The sequence below is a fragment of the Ceratotherium simum genome, chromosome 20, assembly GCF_057802395.1.
Source record: "Ceratotherium simum simum isolate JZ-2026a chromosome 20, ASM5780239v1, whole genome shotgun sequence".
In the NCBI taxonomy this organism is placed as follows: Eukaryota; Metazoa; Chordata; class Mammalia; order Perissodactyla; family Rhinocerotidae; genus Ceratotherium; species Ceratotherium simum.
In genome coordinates this window covers 33,413,906-33,438,376 of record NC_141919.1, presented here as the reverse complement: position 1 = coordinate 33,438,376, position 24,471 = coordinate 33,413,906, and the positions used below count along the sequence as shown (strand labels likewise).

Genomic DNA, 24,471 nt, shown 5'->3' with positions numbered 1-24,471 from the left:
TATATCTTTTCTATATATTCTGTTTCTCTGGAGCACCCTGACTAACACAAGTGAACACTCATGAGAATGAAAACTGGTTGATGACAGAGATGTTTCCATCTCTTCTCTTCACTGCTGTATCCCTAGCACCAGAATAGTGCATAGCACCTAGTAAGTGCTCAATAAACATGTGTTGAATGAATGGTTACAAAATATTCAGTTATCACATTAACTTTCATTTAATTCAAATAAATCACCTTTATACTAGTATCTCTCCTCAATATTGAGATAGAAAGAAATTTCTCCTATGGGACCACATAGAAGACTATGAAATGTAATGAACATCTTCAGCAATGTTCTAAGAGTAGAAAGAGAGTTCCACAAAGTCGTTTCTTATAAGTTTCCTTTAAGTATTGATCAATGACGTCAATATACAACAGAAGGAAAGTGATTTTATTGAAGTGGGAGTGGTCGCTAAGATTGAACCAGGCACTAAATTCTCGAGAAGGGCTCCACCCAAAAGGAGATTTTTTTTTTTTGAGAGGAAGATCAGCCCTGAGCTAACATCCATGCCAATCCTCCGCTTTTTGCTGAGGAAGACCGGCCCTGAGCTAACATCTATTGCCAATCCTCCTCCTTTTTTTTTTTTCCCTTTTTCTCCCTAAAGCCCCAGTAGATAGTTGTATGTCATAGTTGCACATCCTTCTAGTTGCTGTATGTGGGACGCCGCCTCAAAAGGAGATTTTGAAGTTTTAAGTAACGGATAGCTACTGGCAATCCTCCATAAATATTGTTTCTTCCAGCTGTGGTTGAGAAATTACTGAGTGGAAGTGAGTTTCATGTTCAGCTCTTCTATCGCCAGGTAACCTTAGAGCTACATATGTTAAATAAAGAAAACTGACAGCCGCTTGTAAAAATTGGTGACTATCTTAAGAATTCACGTGTAAATAAAAACTCGATGAGACTGAACAGAAGTGCCTGCAGGCAAGGACAAACTGTTTTTAGAAAATAATTTTAAATTAGCTGTAACTCAGAAAAAGATTAAGTGCAATCAGAAGATTGCTTTTTTAAAAATTGAGAACCAGAAAAATAGCACAAAAATTTTTTTTCTCAATTTTATATTATGAAGATGTGAATAAATTTCACAAGCTGACACTCTTGTGCCTAGATGCTTAAGTTTCTAAAAAACAGAGATCCTTATATATCATATTGTTTACTCCTATAAAAATAAGTATTTTTAATATGAGATTAATCTTTTACAAAAGCAACACATTTCATGAGCTAGAAAAAAGTTATAAGCCAAAAAGGAAACTGGTAATAGAAGAAATAGAATGAAAAAATAACCCACCCTAATTAATGAGGAAAAAAGCTCTGAGAATAGGATCAGTACACTGTTTAAGTTTTTTGATAAAATTAATAGTCTATCCCTATGATCCATGTTTTAAAACCCCATGCTGATCATTTTCAGTTAGAAAAAAAAGAGAAGGAAATCTCAATGAACAGAAATACAATAGAAGTTCAAGTCATATCACACTTACTAGCATGGATGAATAACATACTTCGTTCTTTGGCCAAAATTTATGCTACAAATATTATACAAAATTGACTACAATCAAATGAAGATTCCTCTTAGCCACCCCCTTGCCATGGTAATCCACTTATACTTAAAAAGCAATAATGCAATCAAGTAAATAGAGAAGGAAGATTAAAATTGATCATTATCCACCAAAGCTCTTTCTGTGTTATGAAATTCTGTAAAATAGCAGGCCATTTATCAGAATATTCTACAATATGCTGCCATCATATGATAAATTAGCTGTTGTAAAAAAAGAAATGAATATAAACTTTCATCATGTATGTCATTTAATCAGAGATGTGAAGGAAAAAGAATCCCATAGTTAATATCTTTATTCCAGGAATGAAATTTAAAGTTAAAAATCATAGATAAATGTGTAGATAGAGATACTGATATCCATGCCTTTAACTGGCATAGACTTTGACCTGGAACATTGAATTGAGCAAGTAGAATGTAAAATTGTTGAAAAGTATGATAGTATTTGCCAGAGTTGATTGTGTTCATTGGTAGTTAATTAGAGAAATGGAAAAAGCATGCAGAATATAGTGTCACGTACTCTAGCAGTGTATAGACATGACATCTTCTTGGGGACAGATAACTCATTAATTTAGAAGGAAAGAAAATAACTTTTAAAAAATTAACCAATTTAATATAAACATTTTTTAAAATTGTATTTTCCTCTTGTTAAATATCAATGAATAATAACTCCATTTTACTTTGTTTTAAGTGACATAAAAATCTCTGATGATATCAAGAAAATCACTCCTTAAGATCCATGGATCATTAACCCAGCGACTTTAGAAAAATGATTTGTTTAGGAAAGTAAATTCAGACCTTTTAACAGTGCTGATTAATCAAAAATTAATTTATTGTCTTCGTATGAGGAAACTTAAACCTGTAGAAGATTGTGTGCAGGCTAGGAAATAAATTGCAGTTTTCCCTTGAGGCAAATACATATTTAAACTGATATTATATTTTATTTTATCCAGAAGTTAATGTATGAAAATAGAAACAATCATTTATTGAAATACCACCCATCAACTTGGTATAGTCATTTGTTTTATAAGTAGAAAATGCTATTGGGGTGGTTAAATGTAACATACTTTAAGATCTATTTATCTGGATCCACAGAAAAAACATAAAATAGGTTAAGAATTTGTTATGAGAAAAATTCATAGCTATGCTTGAATTACAACAGAAGCCACATGATTCAGGGTAGATTCAAGGGCAAGATTGTGAACAAGGGTAAAATTGCTTTGATGCTTCTCATAGGGGGAGTTTTGGAAGTTTTGATACCACTGGGAAAAAGACTGATGTGTGTTTAGGTTTTTTTTCACACTCTCACCATTGCCACCACTCTACCATCGCTTGTTATTGGACTCTTTGTGTCCCAAAGGCTTAGATACTAATGGCTGTCTACACAGAGGTTTCAGCAAAATTCTGTTGTATAATGGAATGAACGAATCAATCAATCAAGTAATTTGCCCTTGGCTCCTTCTAATAGCTAATAATGGCTTCGTCTGTTACTATAAATGGTTTTATGTCACAAGCTCAAGATGTAGAAAAAGCAGTGATACATAAATAGATTTGCTACCCCCAAACCATTTCATCAGTCTCCATTACAAAACTCCCACACCCTTTGAGGGAGGTTGTTGCTGTGCTCAGCTTCTGAGATGGCATTGGTTTGTTGATTCAATATCAGGGCAAAACTATCTCCCTTGACACTGATTACTTCTGGGGTTACGTTATCTAAGTAGTTCCAGTCAGAGAGAAAATCAGGAACGCTGCCCTTTTTGTACAGCTTGGGGATGTACTTGAGACAGCGTGTGGCCTTGGCAGCCGTTTTGGGGTTCTGAGGGAAGCCGGGCAGAAGAAAAGCCTGAACCACAGAAGGAGACTAAAAAAATGGGCTGAATAGAGGAGCAGAGGAAGCCTTGATCTTGTTGGAAATAGGATCTACCTCTGGATTTTAAAGTTGTGTGAACAGAAAAATTATCTTTATTGTTCATGTCTGTTTGAGTTGCTTTTGTGTTACTTGCAACTGAAAGTATTTTAAATGATAGAATTGGCCTTTCGGCCTAGCCTGAGGAAAAATGAGGCAGCTGACCTGACGATGAAGTGAGAAAATATACTGTCTTTTATTAGGTTTGAAAAAGACCCAATGCAAAAAAAGTATAGAAAATGTAGTATCTACATCTTTTTAAACTTTTTAATGTGCAATTTGACTCAATGATAATAAGAATACAGAAAAATAAACAAAAATTGTAGCTTAATGAATTAACTCAAAGTGATCACGTGAGTCAAAAACAAGGACATTCCCAGAGACCTTCTTATTCCCTCTCTCAATCACTATCTAATTCTAAAGATTTTGTCTTGAAGTAGCAAAAGATTCAAATGAAAATATATTATGTCTACACACATTTTCGTACTCCCTAATCCCACCAGAAATATTTGGGACATACAGTGACATACAATTGTATGCAATACAACAAATAGAGGACAAAATTAAGCAAAGAATTGTACATTAAGTGAGAATAAAAGTAGAAAAATAAATAGAAGATTTTATATCCATTTGCAAAGTGTCGGAAAGGCAACTCATTTGGCTTTACTCTTTCTAGAAACCAGAAAATAGAAAAGAAAATGGAATCAATTCCAAAATATATCATTCCCTGAAGAATCACAGCTAACAGGGAGTGCGCACTCTGTGTCAGAGAAATTTGTAGATGCCTTCTACATTTAACATCATTTAATATTTTCAATAGTCCTACAAAGTAAGAATTATTTTTCCTCGCATTTCACAAAGGAGGACACAAAGTCATGAGTATATAAATGGGGGCCACAAGATTTGGACCCAGGCTGTCTAACTGCAAAGTGTCCACCCTTGACCATTAGGTTGTACTGCCCCTAAACAATCAAAGGAAAGATGCTGCTTAGAAGAAACACAGATTTACTGACAGATGGGATACTGCTGCCATCTGTCCTCATAAAAGATAGACAGTAGAACAGTGTCAACCTTCAATGATATCCATAAAGCACGTTAAAAGACAATTTTCCTGAGACTATTTTTATATTATTAAATGAGGCCAATGATGAAGCATAGTTCAAAGAAAGGAAATTCTAGAATTCTCTGTTTGGCTTGTCTGAAGAATAAAAGTCGAGACTTGAAGATTGCATATTCTTCAGAAAATCCATCAGGAATAATATTTCTCACTTTTGAGTTATTGATAATTCAAGATTATCCTCTTTGTCAAGAAACTGAAGTGAAGAAATTCTGTAGGACCAACTAAGAGCAGCTGTGCGGGTTAACGTTCATTCATGTGGAGGCAAGACTTAATATCAACGAAATGTCAATGTTTATTAAAATCAGAGTGCTTAATCAGGACATGAACCGGAACGTTCAGCTTCCTCATGAGGCTTACTGAAGCAGGATGAAGCCCAACAGGTATTTCCTAAGCGGTGACTTGTGTTACATTATGTGTGTACAAGTCACTTGTTACAAGACAAAGAATTCCAAGATGAAAAGTAGAATGTTGCCTGTGCTCAGAAGGATTCCCTCAGGAGCCTGTAGCAGCACAAATCCTATAAACAGAGAGAAAGGCATCACTAAAACATAAAGAATACAATAAGTGCAGCTGGGATTGGGAGCAAAGTAAAACCAACCCAAATATTCTGGACTAGTACAAATTTTACGAGGGAGATGGATTTTTTAATTTACCTGAAAGATACTTTAGACCTTAACTTAAAGTTTGTAAACGATCGTGCTTTTCCCTAAAATCGAATAGCAATTGCATTAAAATGCAACCGTACCAATATTTCTAAGGGGAAGATTGCTGAAATCTGTCCCTCGCCGCTACAAGATAAAAAAAAAATCCACACAAATATTTGAACAAATATTGAACATACTGTTTTCAAAGTGCAAAACAGTATGCTGGGGCACTGCTGAAGATGCAAAATGTGGTACTGAATGCCCTCTGACAATAATTTAGCGATTCCACAAATTAGCAATAACAGAAGGTATTAGATGGCAAGGCTTTGTGTATACGTTCCATTTGAGGTTCATTTTGAGAAACGGTTAATATTTTTGTGCCGAAATGGAGCAAGGGGGGCATCTTGGAAGAAAGAAAAAATATACCACATTATGTTGTAATCAACTACTTCCTTGTTTGAGAGTTGCAGTAAAATATTAGAACAAGAATTTTGAATACCTTGGCTCCTTACTGCAGCTCCAGCAGTGAACACAATACTTGATACTTAAATGAATACTGGCTGAATTAACAAAGAGCCATGTAAGGAGGAAATTGTGAAGCAAAGTCAGAGGATAATGAGTTACTCAGTTAACTGGAAGGCAATGTACACACGTAGCAGTAGTGAGAGATCAGGCTTGAAAGAAAAGTTACCTTGACCTTCTGTATGGTCTTAAATGCCAGCCAAAATGTTAATAATGGATTCATTATGGGTATAGCTACTTCTAGATAAATTGTATGTGACCAAAGGTAGACAGTGATAGAATGGCTTCAGTTTGACAGTTTAAAAAAGCACTGTAAGACATCACATTTATAGAATATTTGAATTTATCTCTTTCTTTTCAACCAACTGCTGTAATCATAAATCCAAAGTTAGTAATAACTTCAAAACACCTGGGCAATCAATAATCGTGTCAAAAAAAAGAAAATAAAGGAGAACATCAAAGTTACACAATATGAAGAGACTTCTATAATTCTGTCAACTCAGAACTGCTAGAAAATTTGTGATCTAGATTTATTTATGAGCATAATTGAACTACTCATAAATCTCATTCAAACTTGTGTGTATAACCTCATTTTTGGTTGAGAATGGGACTGAAATGAGTTACTGTTAGAATTCCTACAGGAAATTATAACTTAGATGATGTTTTTCTAGAGAAAAAATCTCAAATTTTTGGTCAATTATGACCTATGGTTAGATCTAACGTTTATTAGCATTAATCACTTAAACTTTTATTACAGAAAAGGGAAAACAAGGCAATTAGAAGATTTCATTCTTTTATTAATTCAACATTCCATAGTCTATTCTGTGACAGTAAAATGAATTCAGGATAGCTATTCTCTCTTTTTGGTCAATTCTGGGATCAAAGGCCCTGGAAAAGTCAGAACAATAGATGTAATGTGATAGCTCATCGTATTTGATAACGTAAGCCATGTTCAGTTTGAGGAACAGTAATTTATTCTGAGACAGGATTTCACAGGAATCCTGGGAAGAGAATTACCACTGTTTCTCAGATAAATCTTATCTTAAAAGATCATAGGTTCTTTACAGTTTATTATTTCAATAGATTTATTTTGTTTATATGATAACCATAGAGCTCTCTGCCTTCGATAGTATGACAAATGTAAGATAAATTCTCATTTTGATAGGGTATTTAGCTAGTACCAGCATTTATCATTCAAATCTAATTATTGTGGTACCATATACTTTTTTATGAGTTTAATGACATTACTATTTCTTTTAACTTATCTATTCTTTTCTCTATTGTATTTGTACTCCGTTAATTTCATTATATTAATAATTTTTCTATCAATAGAATTGTTTTTATTTGTAAAAGAAGCCTTTTTAACAGTGGGGGCCAAATATGTCAGATTTATTTTCATAATTGATTTCTATTATGGGCATTACTTGGCAGTGGGATCCATTTAGTAGTACTTTCTTTTTAGAGTTTACTACCAAACAAATGCCAAGATCTAGAAGAAACCATTGTGAAGCCTCTCATCTGGCTTCTGCTGCATCACACAACTGAAGTGTTTTTTGCGAAGATCACCAATGACTTCCTGTCATTATCTTCATAATTCTGCTGGACATTTTCCATTTATCATCTCATTTTCCATCTATCATTTCTATGCTAAAATAAATAACATCTAAGTCAAAAAGATAAATGTCTAAAAGTAAATCAAGTTAAAATGAGAAAATAGATTTGAATACCAAGTCTCTGGAGGCATGGTAACTCAAACTTCGAAAGAATCAGAAAGGAGAAGGTAGAAATATTTAATAACATAAATAACATACTTTTAATATAACTAATCACTTAAGGTATGCTTTATCTTATTCTTAAAGCTGAAAGAAGCTTAAAGAAGCTGTTAAAAATATATTTGGAAATTTCTAAAAATAACATTAGATATTTAGGTATTGACTTGGAAATATGTACCTGAAATATATTTGAGTGAAAAAAAATTTCAGACTAATGAGTTTCAATAGTACAATCTAACTTCTGAAAAAAGAAAAAAACAACTAGAAAAAAAAAGTTCTCTATGTTTTAAAATAGGTGAAAAAATATATATATACACATAAAATAGATCAGAGAGAGGAGTGTGTATTTAACCAAGGTCCGAGGCTAATATAAAAATAAATTTCACAGAATCTTTTTTAGTCGGTTTGGGCTACTATAACAAAAATACCACAAATTGGGTGGCTTATAAACGTGGTGCCAGCAGATTCAGGGTGTGGTGAGGTGAGGGCCCCGCTTCCTCACTGACTTATCTTCTCACTGTAACCTCACAAGGTGGAAGGACAAAGGAGCTCTCTTGGCCTCTTTTCTAACACTAATCCCGTTGGTGAGGATTAATAATCACCTTCCAAAGCCCCCACCTCCTAATACCATCACCTTTCGGGTTAGAATTTCAACATAGGCATTTTGAGAGGGACGCAAACATTCGGAACATAGCAGAGTCCTTTACACTTACCACTGAGTATTGGTGGTATAATTGCTTTCTTTGAGCAGGCCACAAACTGAGCTTTTGTGTCTAGCAGTCAGTGTAATAAGAAAACCTAGACAATCACCCAATTTCTAGTTTTTGTAATTTAAAAGCACATTGACGGGGCCGGCCCCGTGGCTCAGCGGTTAAGTGTGCGCGCTCTGCTGCTGGCGGCCAGGGTTCGGATCCCGGGTGCGCACCGACGCACCGCTTCTCCGGCCATGCTGAGGACACGTCCCACGTGCAGCAACTAGAAGGATGTGCAACTATGACATACAACTATCTACTAGGGCTTTGGGGGATAAAAGGAGGAGGGTGGGCAATAGATGTTAGCTCAGAGCCGGTCTTCCTCAGCAAAAAGAAGAGGATTAGCATGGATGTTAGCTCAGGGCTGATCTTCCTCACACACGCAAAAAAATAAACAAAATAAAAGCACATTGACTATTTAAGTGAAGCACACACATTCCTGCCAAGACCAGGAAGGACTTTTCCCTGAGGGTTCACCCTAAGGAGGACACCCTGTAATGTCCTTGACCAACATCCTCGATAATTTCCTTCTAACTGGCACAGCTGTGAGTCTCACAGGTCTGTTTCTTATAAGGCTGCTTAATGTAAGTCAATGGCATCCTGATGAGGCAAATTCAGAAAGAGCAATCACGTTATTTCACAGAAGAGCGCATATAAATTGGTAAGAAAATATAGTATAAATATATTTAGCCATATTTTATTCTCTGGAGAGTTTTGAAGATCCAGGGCCTAAATTAAATCTTTCCTTGCAATTACTATTTTCCTTAAAACCTTCCTATAATTAAAAGTGCATTTTTTGTTTGAGTACATTATGTACAAAACTATTAAACTCTAAGAGGCAACGTTAAAGTGAATTTTAAATAAGAACTTCATTTTAAATCAGTAGATTAGGAAGATTCTAAAATAGTGTATCTGGCATAAGTACTTGAGACTGTTATCACTGTCTTCTAAAATATTCCCATTATTTTCTTTGTCACAAGTATATTTCAAGAGAAGGGGCCATCTAAGGTTTGTTATGCCTTTAATAGGTACCTGGAAACTTGTATATACTATTTCTCTTTAGGGAAGTATCATCTTTATTTTATAAGATGGCAACTACAAGTTCTAGTAATTCATCTAAGTGACGTAAGTGGTAAGTGGCAAGCTCTGGTTCAACACAAGGTTTAAGATTATAAAATTTGTGCTCTTCCAATATGCCAAGCAGCCTATCTGTAGTTTTACCAGTGCTGTTCTCAGAGCACCCTGTCGTTTGCCAGTCACCTGCTTCCCATTTTTGACAAGGTTTTACCTAAATTAATACATGACTGAACATATGTCCCTATGTTTGGGAAGAACAAGGTATTTCTTCAGAACAGGGCAAGTTTACTTCACTGACACATTGATTTACTCATTCAAAAGAATTTATTAAGCACTGCCGTGTTCCAATTACTGTTCTTGTTTGTTCCAGAGCAAATAGGAAAAACCTTCATGGAGCTTATGGTCTAAGTAGGGATTGTTATTTTTTTTAATTGAGGTGTAATTGACATATAACATTTTATTAGTGTCAGGTATAAACATAGTGATGTGATATTTGTATATATTGTGAAATGATCACCATAATAAGTCTAGTTAACATCCATCACCATATATAGTTACCATTTTTTTCTTACGATGAGAACTTGTAAGATTTACTCTCTTAGCAACTTTAAAATATGCAATACAGTATTATTAACTATAGTCACCATGCTATATAGGATTGTTACTGTTGATCTTGTTTTGATCATTTATTCATCAGTTACTACATGCAAGGTTCCGTGCTAAGCACTTTACCTGCACTATTGCTTTTAATCCTGAAAACTCAGTTGTGTCTTATAGTTATTGTTTTCACTGTACAGATTAGAAAAATGGTGATGTAGAGGGTTTGAGGATCTTTTCTAAAGTTACACAGTTAGTAGATGTGTTGGTCAGCTTTTCCTGCAGCAAAAACAACCTGAAAATCTCAGAGGATTGTAACAGCAGTATTTATTTCTTGTTCACAAGAACTTTGGATGAGCTGGTTTGACTGGGCTTGTCTGGGTAAGCTGTGCTTGTCTAGGTTCACCTGGGCTTGGCTCCAGACCACTGGTTGGATTCAAGTCTTCTCTGAGTATCTTTTTATTCTGGAATAAAGATACCGTGTCTGAGGCATACTTTTCTCACAGAAAAAGGAAGACGCTTAAGGGGAGAGAAGAATTACATGATGGGTACTGGCAAATTGTCACTTGCACTTAAATTCCAGAGTCATAGCAAGTCATAAGTCAAGCCCAAAGTCCATTAGAGAAATATTCTCTGCCCATATTGGGACGTGGCAGGGATGGAAAGGGAAGGAAGAATTGACTACATTAGGCAACAGCACTGGAATTCAAACCCAGGATTGTCTAAATTTAAACCCTGTTGTTTTAACTACCTATCCTATTCTAAATAAATAGGAACCTACTTTATCTTCCTTTGGGTTTATGACTAGTATTTTCTGAACAAAGTTTCTAGGCAAAGATAAATTTGCTGAATTTTTTCCTCAATAATTAATATGAATTTAAGAAAATAACATGTAATTTCAGTTATTGACGTATAGAAGATTGCCATCTGTAGCTATGGTAATAAAATCCTTGTTAATCATTTGGCAGATATCTTATGATTTCTCCCAGTATATAAACATTCTCTATTTTCTGCAACTTTCCAGAAATCCAAAATTATGTCTCCAAAGATATAAACTGCCCAGTAATATATTCCAATGCTTTATTAAATCAATGTCATAGTTCTGTGTAAATATAGATGGCTATCACTTTAAAGCATTTCATCAACATGATGAGCATTTGTTGTTAGTGCCTGAGTTGATTCTGACTCCTACTTACTCTGTTTACAGCAGAGGGAATGCTGCCCATCTTTTTGCACCATTCTCTCACCTACCAGAGCTATATCAGACAATGCTCTGCTGCTATTCACAGGGTTTTCATGGCCAATTTTTTTGGAAGTGGGTGGGTGGCCAGGTCCTTCTTCCTAGTCTGTCATCTTATTCTGGAAGCTCCGCTGAAACCTGCTGGTGTTTGAAATACTGGTGGCATAGCTTTCAGCATCGGAGCAACATAGCTGCCACAGTGTGACCACTGACAGACACGTGGTGTGATTCCCTGACCAAGAAGTGAACCCAAGGTGGTGAGAGCACCGTATCTTAACCTCTAGACTTAACCACTAGACTACCACTACTTCAATCAGCACCAGACCTTATTTTTGAGGTTTAAGATTATAGTTTTAAGACCAAGCAGCACATTCTAACCCAAAAGTGGAACAGATAAATAACAAAGGACTTGGACAGAATTCAACCGAGGCGAAATATAATTCTTAAATCAATAAATTAAAACTGTTAAATTCGATAATCAAAAGAATATTCATTTAAAGAGAATATTTGAGGACCATTAATAAATCTATATCATCGAATCAGTCCCAAACCCTAAGTGCTTCTAATTCCACTATATGGCTGAATAAAGTGAAGTACCTTGGATAGGAATAAGTTAAAGGAAAAATAAGACAACAAAGGTTGATTTCCCACTATTGTTGCAAGACAGCTTTACATGTGTCTCTCATGATTCTGCGTCTCTTACAGTAGAAACACTAACTACATTTAATTCAGACCATCTTTACAAGGATGTTTCTATGGTGAGTAGCCTTGGAAGATAAAGACAATGTCTCTTTCCAGGGCAAAGGGGCAGGCATAATTTCCAACTTTGCTCTAGTGGGAGGGAGCCCTCTTATTAAGGAATGTCCAATTACAGTTCTGTTTGGACTTGGAGTTCCTCCTTGAACTTTCCTCCCATGCGTGAAGTCCACACCTAATCCCAGTTTCTTTTCCAAGATAAGACCCTTGGCTGTCGTGTGCTCCTGCACTTCAGATGAGTCTATCCATTGAGACAGCTTTGCTTTCAACTGGGTCTGCTTTTGCTGAGAACATTCTTGCCTTTTCACTTTATTCCTGTGACAGAGTCACTGAAACACGTGCCTCATTCTCTTTAGGAATTTACTTTTTGGAGGAGCCTGTTCCTTCTGTGTCAGGCACTGGTGCATGCTTGTTCACAAGGGCCTCTGCTAACCCCATGACTGGGCAGGGTGGCTCTTCACTCTTGTGCAGGAGGTCTCAATGCCGCGTCTGTAACCTGATGCTCTTCTGATTTGGGTCTCCTAGGGGCCTCTCTTTCTTCAGCTGGATCTAAATTATTGTTCTGGCTCTTCCCTGGGGCCTGAAACTTAGGAATTCAGGGCTCTTGGTGTTTATCAATCCTTCTGCTGTCCTCCATGTGGGCATACAACATATGGGTAATTGCCAAGTCTCAGTGGGCACAGTCTGATGATGGGACTCGGAGACTTTGGAAGCAAAGCTTTCTGAAGCAAGGGGCTCTTCAAAGGTACGGCAGTGGTTGGCTGTACAGTTGTACCTCAGATGGCAGCTTTAACTTCTCAGCAAGATATTCTATAACAGTTGGTTTTGCTGGATCTTCTTGGTAGAAGGGAGCATTCTTTGAACTCCAGAGTCACTAGACTCTTCAGATTTCCATTTAGGTTTTGGGAGTTTCCTGGTTCACTGGCTGTCAGGATGTCCCTTGATTGTGGTTGAGGAGCTGGAACTCCTCTGCCTTGATGATCTCCCTTGACCCTTTGACCTTTGAAAGAATGCTTAGTTTCATCTATTACATCCTCATCTTCTGGGTACATTGCTATGCTATTGCCAGAGTCTCCTGGAATATAACTCACTCTCATTCCTTGGCTCATTCCCTGCTACTGCTTGACTTGTAGGCAGCTCTGAACTACCTCCATTACCCCCCAGCATAGTCCCATTGTGTCCAGTTTTGGCAACAATGATGGGTGTGAGGACATGAAAAGTCTACTTTCCTCTACTGTCTGAGAGACGTCTCTGAATCCATGGCCAGAATCAGAGGAACCATTTGAGGGCTCTCTGCCTTTCCTCTCCCACAGGTCAGGGGGCAGATGGAGGACTATGCAGGGCAGGGACTAAATTTTTTGTGATCACTCGTCTTCCTGATCTCATTGAGAGTTTCTTCCAAGGAGCTTGGTGACTCAGCTGTGGACTCAACCCTTGAGAGATGGTGAGCAAGGAGAGAATGGCAGTCTAGGGAAGGCACTAGGATTGGGCCTCCCTCACCAAAACAGTTTATGGATTCAAGTTCCTTTTATATGGACATTTGTGATTGAATTTAAGGTCCACCCAGATAAGCCAGGGTAAACTCTTCATCTCAAGATCCTTAACTTGATCACACCAGCAAAGCTCTTTTTTTCCATATAAGGAAACATTCACAGGTTCCAAGGATTAGGACCTCGATATATTTTGGGGATCTGTTATGCAGCCTACTATACACATAATTTACATTCATCCTTCAGTTTAAATTCCAGAGCCTCAAGGGCCAATCGTGTGCTTCTAGGCCAGAAGGTAAGACGTGGACAGAGAGAGAGGGCTGAAGTGGACATGTTTGTTTTTATTTGGATGGTCAGCATTTATTCACCTTTCTGGAATAGTACCTCTATTTTCCTCTTCAGCCCCAGCCCATGTGCAGGTGGAGTTGTAGTCCCCAAACATCCCTACACTCAGCGTATCTAGGTGACTCAGGTCTGGCCAAAAGGAACGTTCCATTACCCTAGTCAGAGTGATTGGTTTAGTGACCCCACTGGAGCCAAGGAGGCTTTTGCAGGGAATATTGTGAGCGAAGTGCAACATTTTCAGCTGCACTTGAACCTGGGAGAATATAGCCCTGAACTTGTTGGCAGCCATCCTGCCATCACATAAAACCTGAGAATAAAGTTAGAACAGAAGACAGAAAGCCTAAAAATAGAGAGGATCTCAATTCTGATAACATCACTTGAGTCCCACTGCAAGAGGCCAGCTTTACTCCCAGACTTTTAAGTTACATCAATTAATCTCTTTTTGGTTTAAGCATTGTTTGTTTGTTTTTGGTATTTAGTAAGTTTATTGTGCATAAGTAACAATAAGTTTATTGTGCATTCACAGAGTGATATGAAGTTTAGGGGCATGAGATTACAGGATTGCTTATAAAGTGAAAATGAGAAAGTTGTTTAACTTTGGTTATTACCATGGAGGTTTCCAGAAGGCAGGAGATAGGTTAAAAGTGATTATCTTATACCACTTTTGGAAAGATGACTTAAGTTTCTTTAATGATTATTGGAGGCATTTATGAGAAGCAGCCCCGGTTAAGTTTCGCTTGTTTTGCAGAATAGGCTAAATTAAGTTTTACTTATGTAGCTTAAACAGTTTTGTCTGCTCAGGGAATTTCTGAGTCTAGTCTCCATTGTGCATTTAATTTTAACACCAGGAAGGCAAATGGCACAGTTGGAGCCTATGGGGTGCGCTATGTGGCTTCGTGGGGTGGTGGTGGGGGAGTAACTGGGATTCTAGATGGTGAGGTTGGCTGAGGGTCAGAGGCAGCTCAGAGAATGGTGGAATCAGGCCTGAGGCACTACTGCAGCAGCATTGTTCCCAGAGGAAGCCCCATCTGATCTTGCAGGATCTCAGGAGTTCTACAGGGGCTGGCAGGGGAGTCCTGAGATGAGAAAACCTGGGTGCCCTTGAGATAGGTAGCTAGGTAAACATGAGCAGCGGATCATAGTTGGAAACCTTGCTACATCAATGGAGCATCTTACTGGCATCCAGACATGAGCAGGGGAATCACAGGTAGATACCACATACCACGCTGCATCAAAGAAACACTTGGCTGACGTTCCACAAGATACAGATAAAGGGGAACTAAGACCCACCTGGCACTGCCACTGGCGTCTGAGACCTTCAACCACAACAATAAAAATCACAAGTACACAAACAACGCATACAAAGCCTTCTACTATACACCTCTAGAGGACATTGACCTTTCTTTAATTTACATACAAATTCTATAGGCATTAGCCCCCCTTCTGAGGAGGGATGACCGTCATGACAGTTCCGGAGACTCCCCTAAAAGATCAAAAACTCCCCCTCCCAAAGCATGGGTGGAGGAAAGACCATTATTGGCGGATAACCAAGTAATGCTAACTCCCTTCTCAACAGCCCAAATAAAAATAAAACTAACCCAAAATACAGGGCAGATGCGTTCTCTGGCACTGCCTGCTCCTCACTTGGAGTGTATCTGACCTGTCCTCTAATAAATCTCTGCTTGCTTGCTGTTGCTGTTGTGTCAGTGTCTAAATTCCTCTCTGATGCTGACCAAGAACCTGGGCGATCGGACTTTTCAGTCTGGTTACACTCTGGGTACCAGAGGCCCTAACACTGACTAGGTGCTTGGAGAAACTCAAAGATGGGTTTGGAAGCAATTAACTGTTCTTCCAAGTTGTTTCTTTTCCTTTGGTATGTTAAGGAGATGTAACCATTAGCCATCCTGAAACTGACCAAGCCTCACCCCAAGAGCTATGCCCATGACATTTGCCTTATTTTTAATGCAAAGATCTCTCCAGGAGGAACTTAGGCCTCAGTATGTGGAAGCATGTTCTCCGACTGAGCCTGTGCAAGCGAATACCCACCTCTCCCTTTTGAATATTCATTCCCCAACCAAAATAAAAGTTCCTGCTTCCCTTTGTTCGAGGTGCCATAACTTTGGAAATGATTCCTCATGGCCTCCTATTTGCTGCAAATACTCTTTACTTTGTGAGACATCTTCCAGTGGTAACTCACCAGGAGGCTAGCCCACTTGGCTCAGTAACAGCCCCTCATCCCAGACTTGTCCGTAAGGAGTCTGGCTCATGCCACCTATCAAACAAACCCCAATCCTGTGGAAGCTTCACTCCACCACCCCACCCCCGATGCCAGTCACAGCTTGGTGGCACCTCACTCCAGGGGCCAGACACAGGTGGAAAGGGCTATGGCCAAAAGCCTGTGCCTGGGTGGGACTGCCAAGGCAAGAAGGGGGAAGTGACCAGCACATACGTGGGCCACACATCTAGAACCTTCCAGAAGGCTTAAGGCCCCAGGCAGTGATGCCAGCTTGTGAGGGGGCCCACATCTGACATCTGCCACGGTCCAAGCCTGCAGCAAACCCATCCTGCCGTTCTGTCACACATCCTCAGGTCAGTTGTTGAAGTGTCTTTTTTGTCACTTACAACCAAATAATTCCTTGCAATACATGTGGGTCCTCTGTTTATGGTTCTTTCCTCTATGCCATTCCACTAAATATATATATTAACTTTACCATGTCTCAGTTTCTTCTTCCGTACAAGGAGGTAAGTACTGAACTATATTAAATATATACTTAAGACACTTGCAGATATTAAATAGGACAATCAATGTAAAAGCATGAATTTGTTTCAGAAATGTGAGGTGCAAGTAAGACGATCTTTAATTTTTGTAAACTAAATTAAATCTCACTTTAAGCCTACATTTACAAGGGTGGGAAGATAGCTAGTATAATATATGGCCTGAGGCTCTTTTCTCTCTTTCATGCCATGTACATTTTCAGAGGAAAAAAAAAAAAACTTAGGAAACAGCCTCTGGTCTTTGGTCCCTCAAGGGGAGCTACCAAGTTGCTCACTGTACAAGACAATATGATCTATTCAAAGGCAGGTAAGCCACGGCCTCTCTGCCAGTGTGGCCCCAGCATCTTTGGCTGTAACTCTTAAGATTATGGTGCTAGATATTTAGGACCCCCCCCCCCCCACCTCTGGAAACACATCAGCTCTCCCCATCAGAGGTCCAGCTGCCTCCTTGGGGACTTCCACATAAGACCCAGCCCTTTATGGAACCCACCACCACATCCCTTTCCTCCAGTCCCAGGAGCCAATGATACATTTGGGCAACCCCCTCTTTCTACCCAGTACCTTCCCCTTCCTCTGAGGAACCCACCATTAAATTCCCCTCCCACAAAAAAGCCTTGATAAGGTTGGACAATAGGTGCCTAACAAAATTTGTCTAATGTCTATTATGTAGCAGAAAATGAATATGCAGAGCAGGAGTATCTTCAGAGAGAAATTAGCTCTCCCGTCTTGTAGTTACAAACTCTCACACTGAAGCATAGCCAACCACTTAAATTTGCATGAGTATTAGTCCCTTCCCGGGAACCCAAGAGAATGAAGGAACAGACTTGAGTTTTTGGAAAGGGTCTGGTGAGGACGAAGCTGCCATATGTTCCTGAAACACCCCTGGCCTCTCTAATTTTATCGAATCAGCTGCCTGGTTGTGTACCCTAGCTCTACCATTTACTGGACATGTGATATTGGACAACTCACTCTATATCTGAGTATCAGTTTTTCTATCTGTTATATGGAATATTTCTGATATCAATTTCACGGGATTATTGTGGGAATTAAGTGAAATAATGTTTTTAAGGTGTTTAGCATGGTGCCTGGCAGATAGTCTTATATCGCTATTATTAACCACTTGCTCTGACCCATTACACATTTTACATCCCAAATTGTAGCTGATATTTCCATTTGTGGTCTAGTCTCACTTCCCACATCTAATGCTTGGTACACTTTTTTAGCTATAACCTTCTGCCAAACCACTATATGGATTCTCTCTCTGGCCATGTTTCTTTCCTAGAATTCTGGATATATCTCTGTCAATTACTGTTACTTTACAGACTATGGCAGGCACACTTTCACCACATGTAGTCCAATTCTCCATGTGAAACCCAGACTCATATAATTCCTGTTGGCAAGGCCTGTAAGGATTAACATATTCCTACTACCCAGAAGATTAAAGAAAGGAGAGACTGGAGACCATGATCCTACCACAGAGTGCATAGGTTTGTTCTTAGCATTCCAAATTACATTTCTAACCTCCAATACCCCATACTCTCATGTGCAAGGGTAACTTTTCACTCAAACTCAACTAGGAACAGTAGTAATGCTAGTAGAGAAATCTAATGAGCAAGTGGGGAAAGGGGTGGGTAAAGAGGAAAAAGCAAAGTAAGCGAAGAGATTACCTAATTGTTATAAATGGAAAGGACTCTGGCACTGATCTACCAGTCCAACCGACAACTCAGAGATTGAAGTAGCAAACTTTTAATGCACGGAACAGCTTCCATCCTCTCTATTCATCCCTTCCCTCACCAACATAGAATAATACCACTTTAGTGTGATTCTCATATTTTTCTACCCTATTCTCTTTTATCTTGTTCCCGGAACTCATGGTAGATGATTTTAGGGTTTGCTTATGCAAAAATAATTTTGGCTGGGACTACTGAGTTAAATCCATTCTACCGTCATTATAGTCATGATAGTTAAATAAAAGGTTTTAAGTGACTGTTGTATTCATTAGAGTATTTTCAAGCATGTACCTCAATGTTTCGTGTACTTGCCCTGAAAAATGGAAATTTGTAGTTAAGTATAATGTGGATGAGGGGGATCTCTCAAGAATTGAGTAAAAACATTTTTGAGCTTCAACTTTTTAATCCATAAATGGAAATAACATCTACCTTGCTTACCTTTGAGTGTCAGTAAAAAAATGAATATAAAAATTTTTAGAAAGCTAAACAGCACATTGATTTAAGGATTTATTATGTTGCCAATAATGTTAAATTATATTCTCTGTTCCAGGGCTGTTTTGTTAGGTGTTCAAGTGGTGATCCCATTGTTTGACTTCTCTAATAGTGTACTTCTCAACAATGGCTGCACATTAGAATCACCTGGGTAGCTTTTTAAAAGTATTAATGCTCAAGAAATCCCCCAGATTAATTTAGGATCACTATGAGTATGGCTCAGGCATTGGCATTTTTATAAAAGTTCCCCAGATTATTCTCAAGTGCAGCCAAGATTGAAAGAATCTGTCATAACAAAAAACCATCCTCCCCTCTTTGTGGTTAAGAGACTCCTATTCAGGTATTGGGTGGAGAGCCCTTGTTCTCAGGAAAATTGATCAAAGATGGCCATGTGACACTAATACAGTGACCAACCATCCTCACTTGTCCAGGACTGAGAGGGTTCCATAGACGTGGGATTTTCAGTGCTAAAACTGAGAAAGCCCAGGCAAAGAAGATTGAGTTGGTCACCCTAGACCTTGATCTTGTAGATGAGTTGTACATTTTTGAGAAAGGTTTTATTCCTTCCTAACTTGAGGGATTGATTCGAGGGTAAATGCTCTGCTGTGGACCATCCTGTTGTCTGGCTTTAGACACAGTCATGTAATGATGTGACTGTTGTTGCTGCAATATTCTGCAACCATGAGAAGAATGTCAAGAGGACCATAAGAGACGTGGATCTGGAGATCTGCCATGGTTGAACAGCTAAACCAAAGCCAAAATTCTGCCTACTTCCAAAATTCTTGTCATGTGAGAATGTTAGTTTAAATCATGGTTAGCTGAATGTTTTTGCTGTTTGTAGGCGTAAGCTCTAAGTGCATCCAGGGCCATCACTGTCGAAACTGCATACGGTCAGACATTTGTTTTTCATCTCAGAACTGTCTCCAGATCCCGTTCACCACTGTTGGCTTCAAACTTTCGTCTTTGTTAGCTGTACTGGTTTTCTGTTTTGTTTGGCCTCTTATCCCCATACACCCTAACCACTACCACCATCCTCCCTTAACTGGAATGCAGACCGTTTTCCGGACTCTGATCAGCACACCCTGGAGAGAATGACAAGGCTGGGAACTCACACCTTAGTGCCACCCTGACACTTGCAGGCGGCCGTCCCACCTCCATTGGCTGAACCAGGTCTCTCGGGGATACTGTGCTTGGTCAGAGCTTCGGTTTGCCCATGACTTTCTTGTCTGAGAAGAGGAAAGAAATCAAACAACTGTGATGTCTCTTTCACTGAATCTCTGCTTCTTACATAATGCCAACATATTGTTGATTAACACTTGATAACCAAATTGAAAACAAACTGACAGAGCAACTTGCACCTTAGACCTTGGGAATATTAACCGTGCTGATTTTCCTTCCTTAATATCTCATTATGCAGAAATGCGTATTTCACTTGATCTCTCTGATCAGTCTTTGGTGACTTTGCTTAAAAATTACAAAATCTCAGACTTCAGATGATGGAAGTAAGCCTGTGAATCCCAGTGTGTTTTTAAGAGAGAATAGGAATGTAAATGCTGTCAAATTCACTTTGCCCTTTTTCTGTTGGCTCTTACCAAGAGAATGTGTGGCTTTCTGAGAGGCAGAGCCGCTCATGTGGGTCCTGGCAAAACTGTTGTCTGTGCCCGCCTGACAGGAGGCTCTGATGGGGCTCAGATTTCTCCAAAGTGCTCTCACCTGGCCTCTCAGCCAACTGCTTTTCTTTCCATCATTATTAAGGGAGTCAAGTCTACAGTGACAACTGCACTTGCTCTAATTTTGAAATCATTCTTTCCACTACTGCGACATTCCTTTAGCATTTTGTAGAACACACTTAAGACTAATAGGTTGGTAGAAACAACTGGCAGCCAGTAGGGAGCTGTTTCATTCACTTGATGTGGAGCTTATAATATGGATATGCTTATAGATGTGGTGAAACTCTTGCAATGAGAACAAGGAAGATGTCCAACCTCCACGCATGTAGCTACACAGGAGAACATTGTTCACCATGAGGGAATTCAGCACCGAGGAAGCAGCTCTTTCATCTCTTTCCTGAGCACCTAATGCCCTAGCTATGCCCATAATGTTTGGAAGGATAGAGAAATACTGCTTGTTATGAAAATAGCTTGTTATTCCGTGATCAAGTGCACCCAAGGATGCCAGGGGTTGGCGCAAGTGAGTTTTTTATTTTCCCTTCGATTCAAAATCAGGCTACGCTAATTGCATATGAGATGAGCATAAGGAGCTCTTTCTTTTCTGAGCTTTCTCTGTCTTCATTTCCTTATCTACGTTTCCTTGTTCTATATTCCCTCTCTTTTTTCCATTTTTCCACTTGGGTTCTTGCCCTGACCATCGTAGTTTATTTCCATCCATTTTTTTCCTTACTAGCGAGGACACACTGTTCTTTTTGTTTAGACCTGTCATTTCTCCTACTTTACCAGAAGACCCCGTGCCCACTCTCTGTAGCCCAGCAGGACATCGCACTTTACCTTCCTGGTCTGTGAAAGGGCTGGAAATCGTCTGTGCTTCCCCAAGACTTATCATGCAGTGTTTTCTCACCAGTTCCTCTTTGCTTTGTCTTCCCCAGTAAACTGTGAGCAAATTGAGAGCAGGTACAATATCAGATTCTTTGAATCTTCAGCACCATCGGCGGTGCCCACAAATCTTAGGCACTTGATAAAGATTTGTTAAGTTAAATTGAACTACCAAGAGAACATTATTCTACAATTTCCTTGCCAGTAAAACATAGATAAATATTTATGTACCTTATAGGGTTGGTAAAAAGAGATTTACAAATATAACATACATGAGGGACATGGCATATTGTCTGACCAAATAGGCACTAATGTGTTACTTCTACATCCACTCTTCTCCCATTCTTCTTTACTGTTACTGATTATTTGGTGGCCAGAGTCTGTTTTTAGAATGGAGGTGGGGTATAAATAAAAAAGAGACCAAAGCAACCTATGCTATTTGACCCAAAGTTTATAACACCAAGAGCATCTATATCAGAAATTATATGAGACGATTTACATAGATTTGTAGAAAAAAATGAGAATTCAGAAAGACGAGGAGCAAACTAGAAAAGGCGGAAACTTTCAAATTCACTCTGTTTATTAGAGTCTTTCATAAAATACCCTCCTTCTCAAAATACTGTTTCCTAGATTGTTTTATTTCTGTTTTCTCATATATTTATTGCTGAATATTAAAATGATTTATCATTTCAATTATTCCTTCTTAGTTTATCTGATTACTAACGAGTAAATAGTTGGCAATATTATAGTTTAACCTTATAACCAAGATGCTGTCAGAGTAATAATTTTGGTTTTGCACTGTTATATCTGATCAGAATAATTGGACACTGTTTACATTATTTTATGTTTGTTTTCCATAAATAGAGATGAAGATGGCTTTAAGTGTTTCGGTTTCTGGTGTATGCATTTAGCCACATTGTAAGCTATTCTTTTTGACATTCTTTCTCAATACATGTCTCATTATTACAGTGGAATGGAAATCTAGCCAAATCCTTGCTCTCCAGATGGTTTATAAAGATTTGAAACATTCGTAAGTGGAAAAACTGACCAGCTAGAGTGAAGCCTCCTGCAATTCTCGTCTTAGTACTAATGTTACAGAAAAGGAGCCTTTTTTGGACATGTTTTTCTTTATTTTGTATCTTCTAGAGCCACTTCTATTTTTGATTAGTGTTTTTCAATCCATAAGAGAAGTAGATTTGTTTCTTGTTCTTTTTTTTTTTTTTACCTTGTTGTTATGAAAAATTTCAAACATCTTTCAAATTAGAAGAGTATAGTGAATCTCTATGTACACAGATTCACTTCAGCATGATCAGCTCATGACCAATCTGGTTTCTTCTGAACTTCCATCCCCTTCTCTCAACCCTCTCTTGATATCATATCATTTTGTCTATAAATATTTCCATATATACGTCTAAAAGACAAGGATTTTTTTTTTAATCATTACTACAATAGTGATCAACCTCTCTTAATGTCAAATATTTTGTCAGTGTTTATATGTCCACATTGTTTTAAAATTATCTTTATTTGTAATGTGACCCAAACATGGTCCATACATTGTGATTGATCAATGTCTCTTATATTGCTTGAATTCTATGGGCTCACACCCCATCTCTCTCTCTTATTTGTTTCTTTGTTTCTTTGCACTTCTAGTCTGTGAGAATGAAGCAGATACATAATTTTATATTTTCAAGTAGCCATATTAAAAAAAAGTAAAAAGAGGGGCTGGCCAAGTCACATAGTGGTTAAGTTCCCACACTCTACTTTGGCGGCCTGGGGTTTGTGGGTTTAGATCCCGGGCGCGGACCTATGCACCACTTATCAAGCCATGCTGTGGCAGACATCCCACATATAAAGTGGAGAAAGATGGGCACGGATGTTAACCCAGGGCCAATCTTCCTCAGCAAAAAGAGGAAGATTGGCAACAAGTGTTAGCTCAGGGCTAATCTTTCTCACCAAAAAAAAAAAAAAAAAAAGGAAAAAGAAATAGGTGAAATTAATTTTGATAATAATATGTTGTATTTTGTCCAATGTATCCACAATATTATCATCTGAACAGCACATAAAATTATTAATTAAACATTAAAAGTATTGATTATATAACATAGCATCAACATAAAATTATTAGCAATTTATTATCAATATAAAACTTGTTAATATAGCAATTATTCAATACAAAATTATTAATTAAATATCTTATATTCATTTTTTCCGTACTAAGTCTTCAAAACAAATTTTAATTTTACAAATACAGCATGTTACAATTTGGGCTAGCCCATGTTCAAATCACATAGTCAACAAAGCAGCTCTCGAGTTCTAATCCACAGTGATAAAATATATGGCCTTGGGTTTTCTGAAATCTTCCTTCTACTGCCCTGCCCCTTTTGTTTGGATTTTATTTTCCCTTTTTGCCAATATCAGCCTTGTAATGCTTAGCTTGAATTTTGTTCCTGGCACTTTATCAAAATGAGGGGCGTTATCCTGGTAGAGTATGCCAGTGTATCGGTTTTATGAAGTTACTGGGTCTAGACTCAGTCTACCCATCAGAACTTCTCAAAGTCCCCTTGCTCTAGCCTGCACAGGAGCCTCAGTATCCTCTCCCAGTTACTACTGCCCTTCTCAGGGTGGCCCAGGAGATTCCAGTAGCACCTGATGGCATTTTGACAGTTCTCTGACTCTCAGACCTGTTAGAAATTCCTTGCCTTCTCTTTGCTGCCTTTTGCATAGTCATTGATACTCTATCTTACATCTTTTGGTGGTTTGTCCTCTTCTATTTGTATTTTGGTGTCTGTGGGGATTTCTTGTCACCTAGGTTTGTTGTAGATGTTGACCATGGAATGTTTTCTATCATATTCACTCTGTTTTTATGCAGGAAAGGCTAAAGAAAGAAAGAAATGTAAGCAACAAACTATGCTGCCACCATCTTCCCACACTCCTTTCTTTTTTATTTTTACTAACTTGTGCAGGAATATTTCATTAATTTAAGTATATGGGTGGTTGTGAACTGTGAATTTTGTGTACCCATTTATTGACTTGATTGCTTTATTAAGAATCAGACCGAGGCTATTACACATCTTGGTTTTCAGAAGTATGGTCTAGTAATGGAAATTTCTCAT

At 38.2% G+C, this 24,471-nt stretch overlaps 1 protein-coding gene across 1 annotated transcript in view; it reads right to left on the bottom strand.

The window, feature by feature from the left end:
* Nucleotides 1-3,775: 3,775 nt before the first annotated feature.
* Nucleotides 3,776-24,471, bottom strand: part of LOC147914398 (uncharacterized) — a 918,190-nt gene continuing 897,494 nt past the window's right edge. The window contains exons 2-4 of the mRNA XM_087444210.1: nt 21,314-21,415; nt 19,924-20,035; nt 3,776-5,134 (exon numbers count right to left, since the gene is read on the bottom strand). Of these exons, the coding sequence (XP_087300336.1) occupies nt 5,096-5,134; nt 19,924-20,035; nt 21,314-21,415 (253 nt within the window). The 3' untranslated portion in view covers nt 3,776-5,095. The remainder of the gene's footprint in view (nt 5,135-19,923; nt 20,036-21,313; nt 21,416-24,471) is intronic.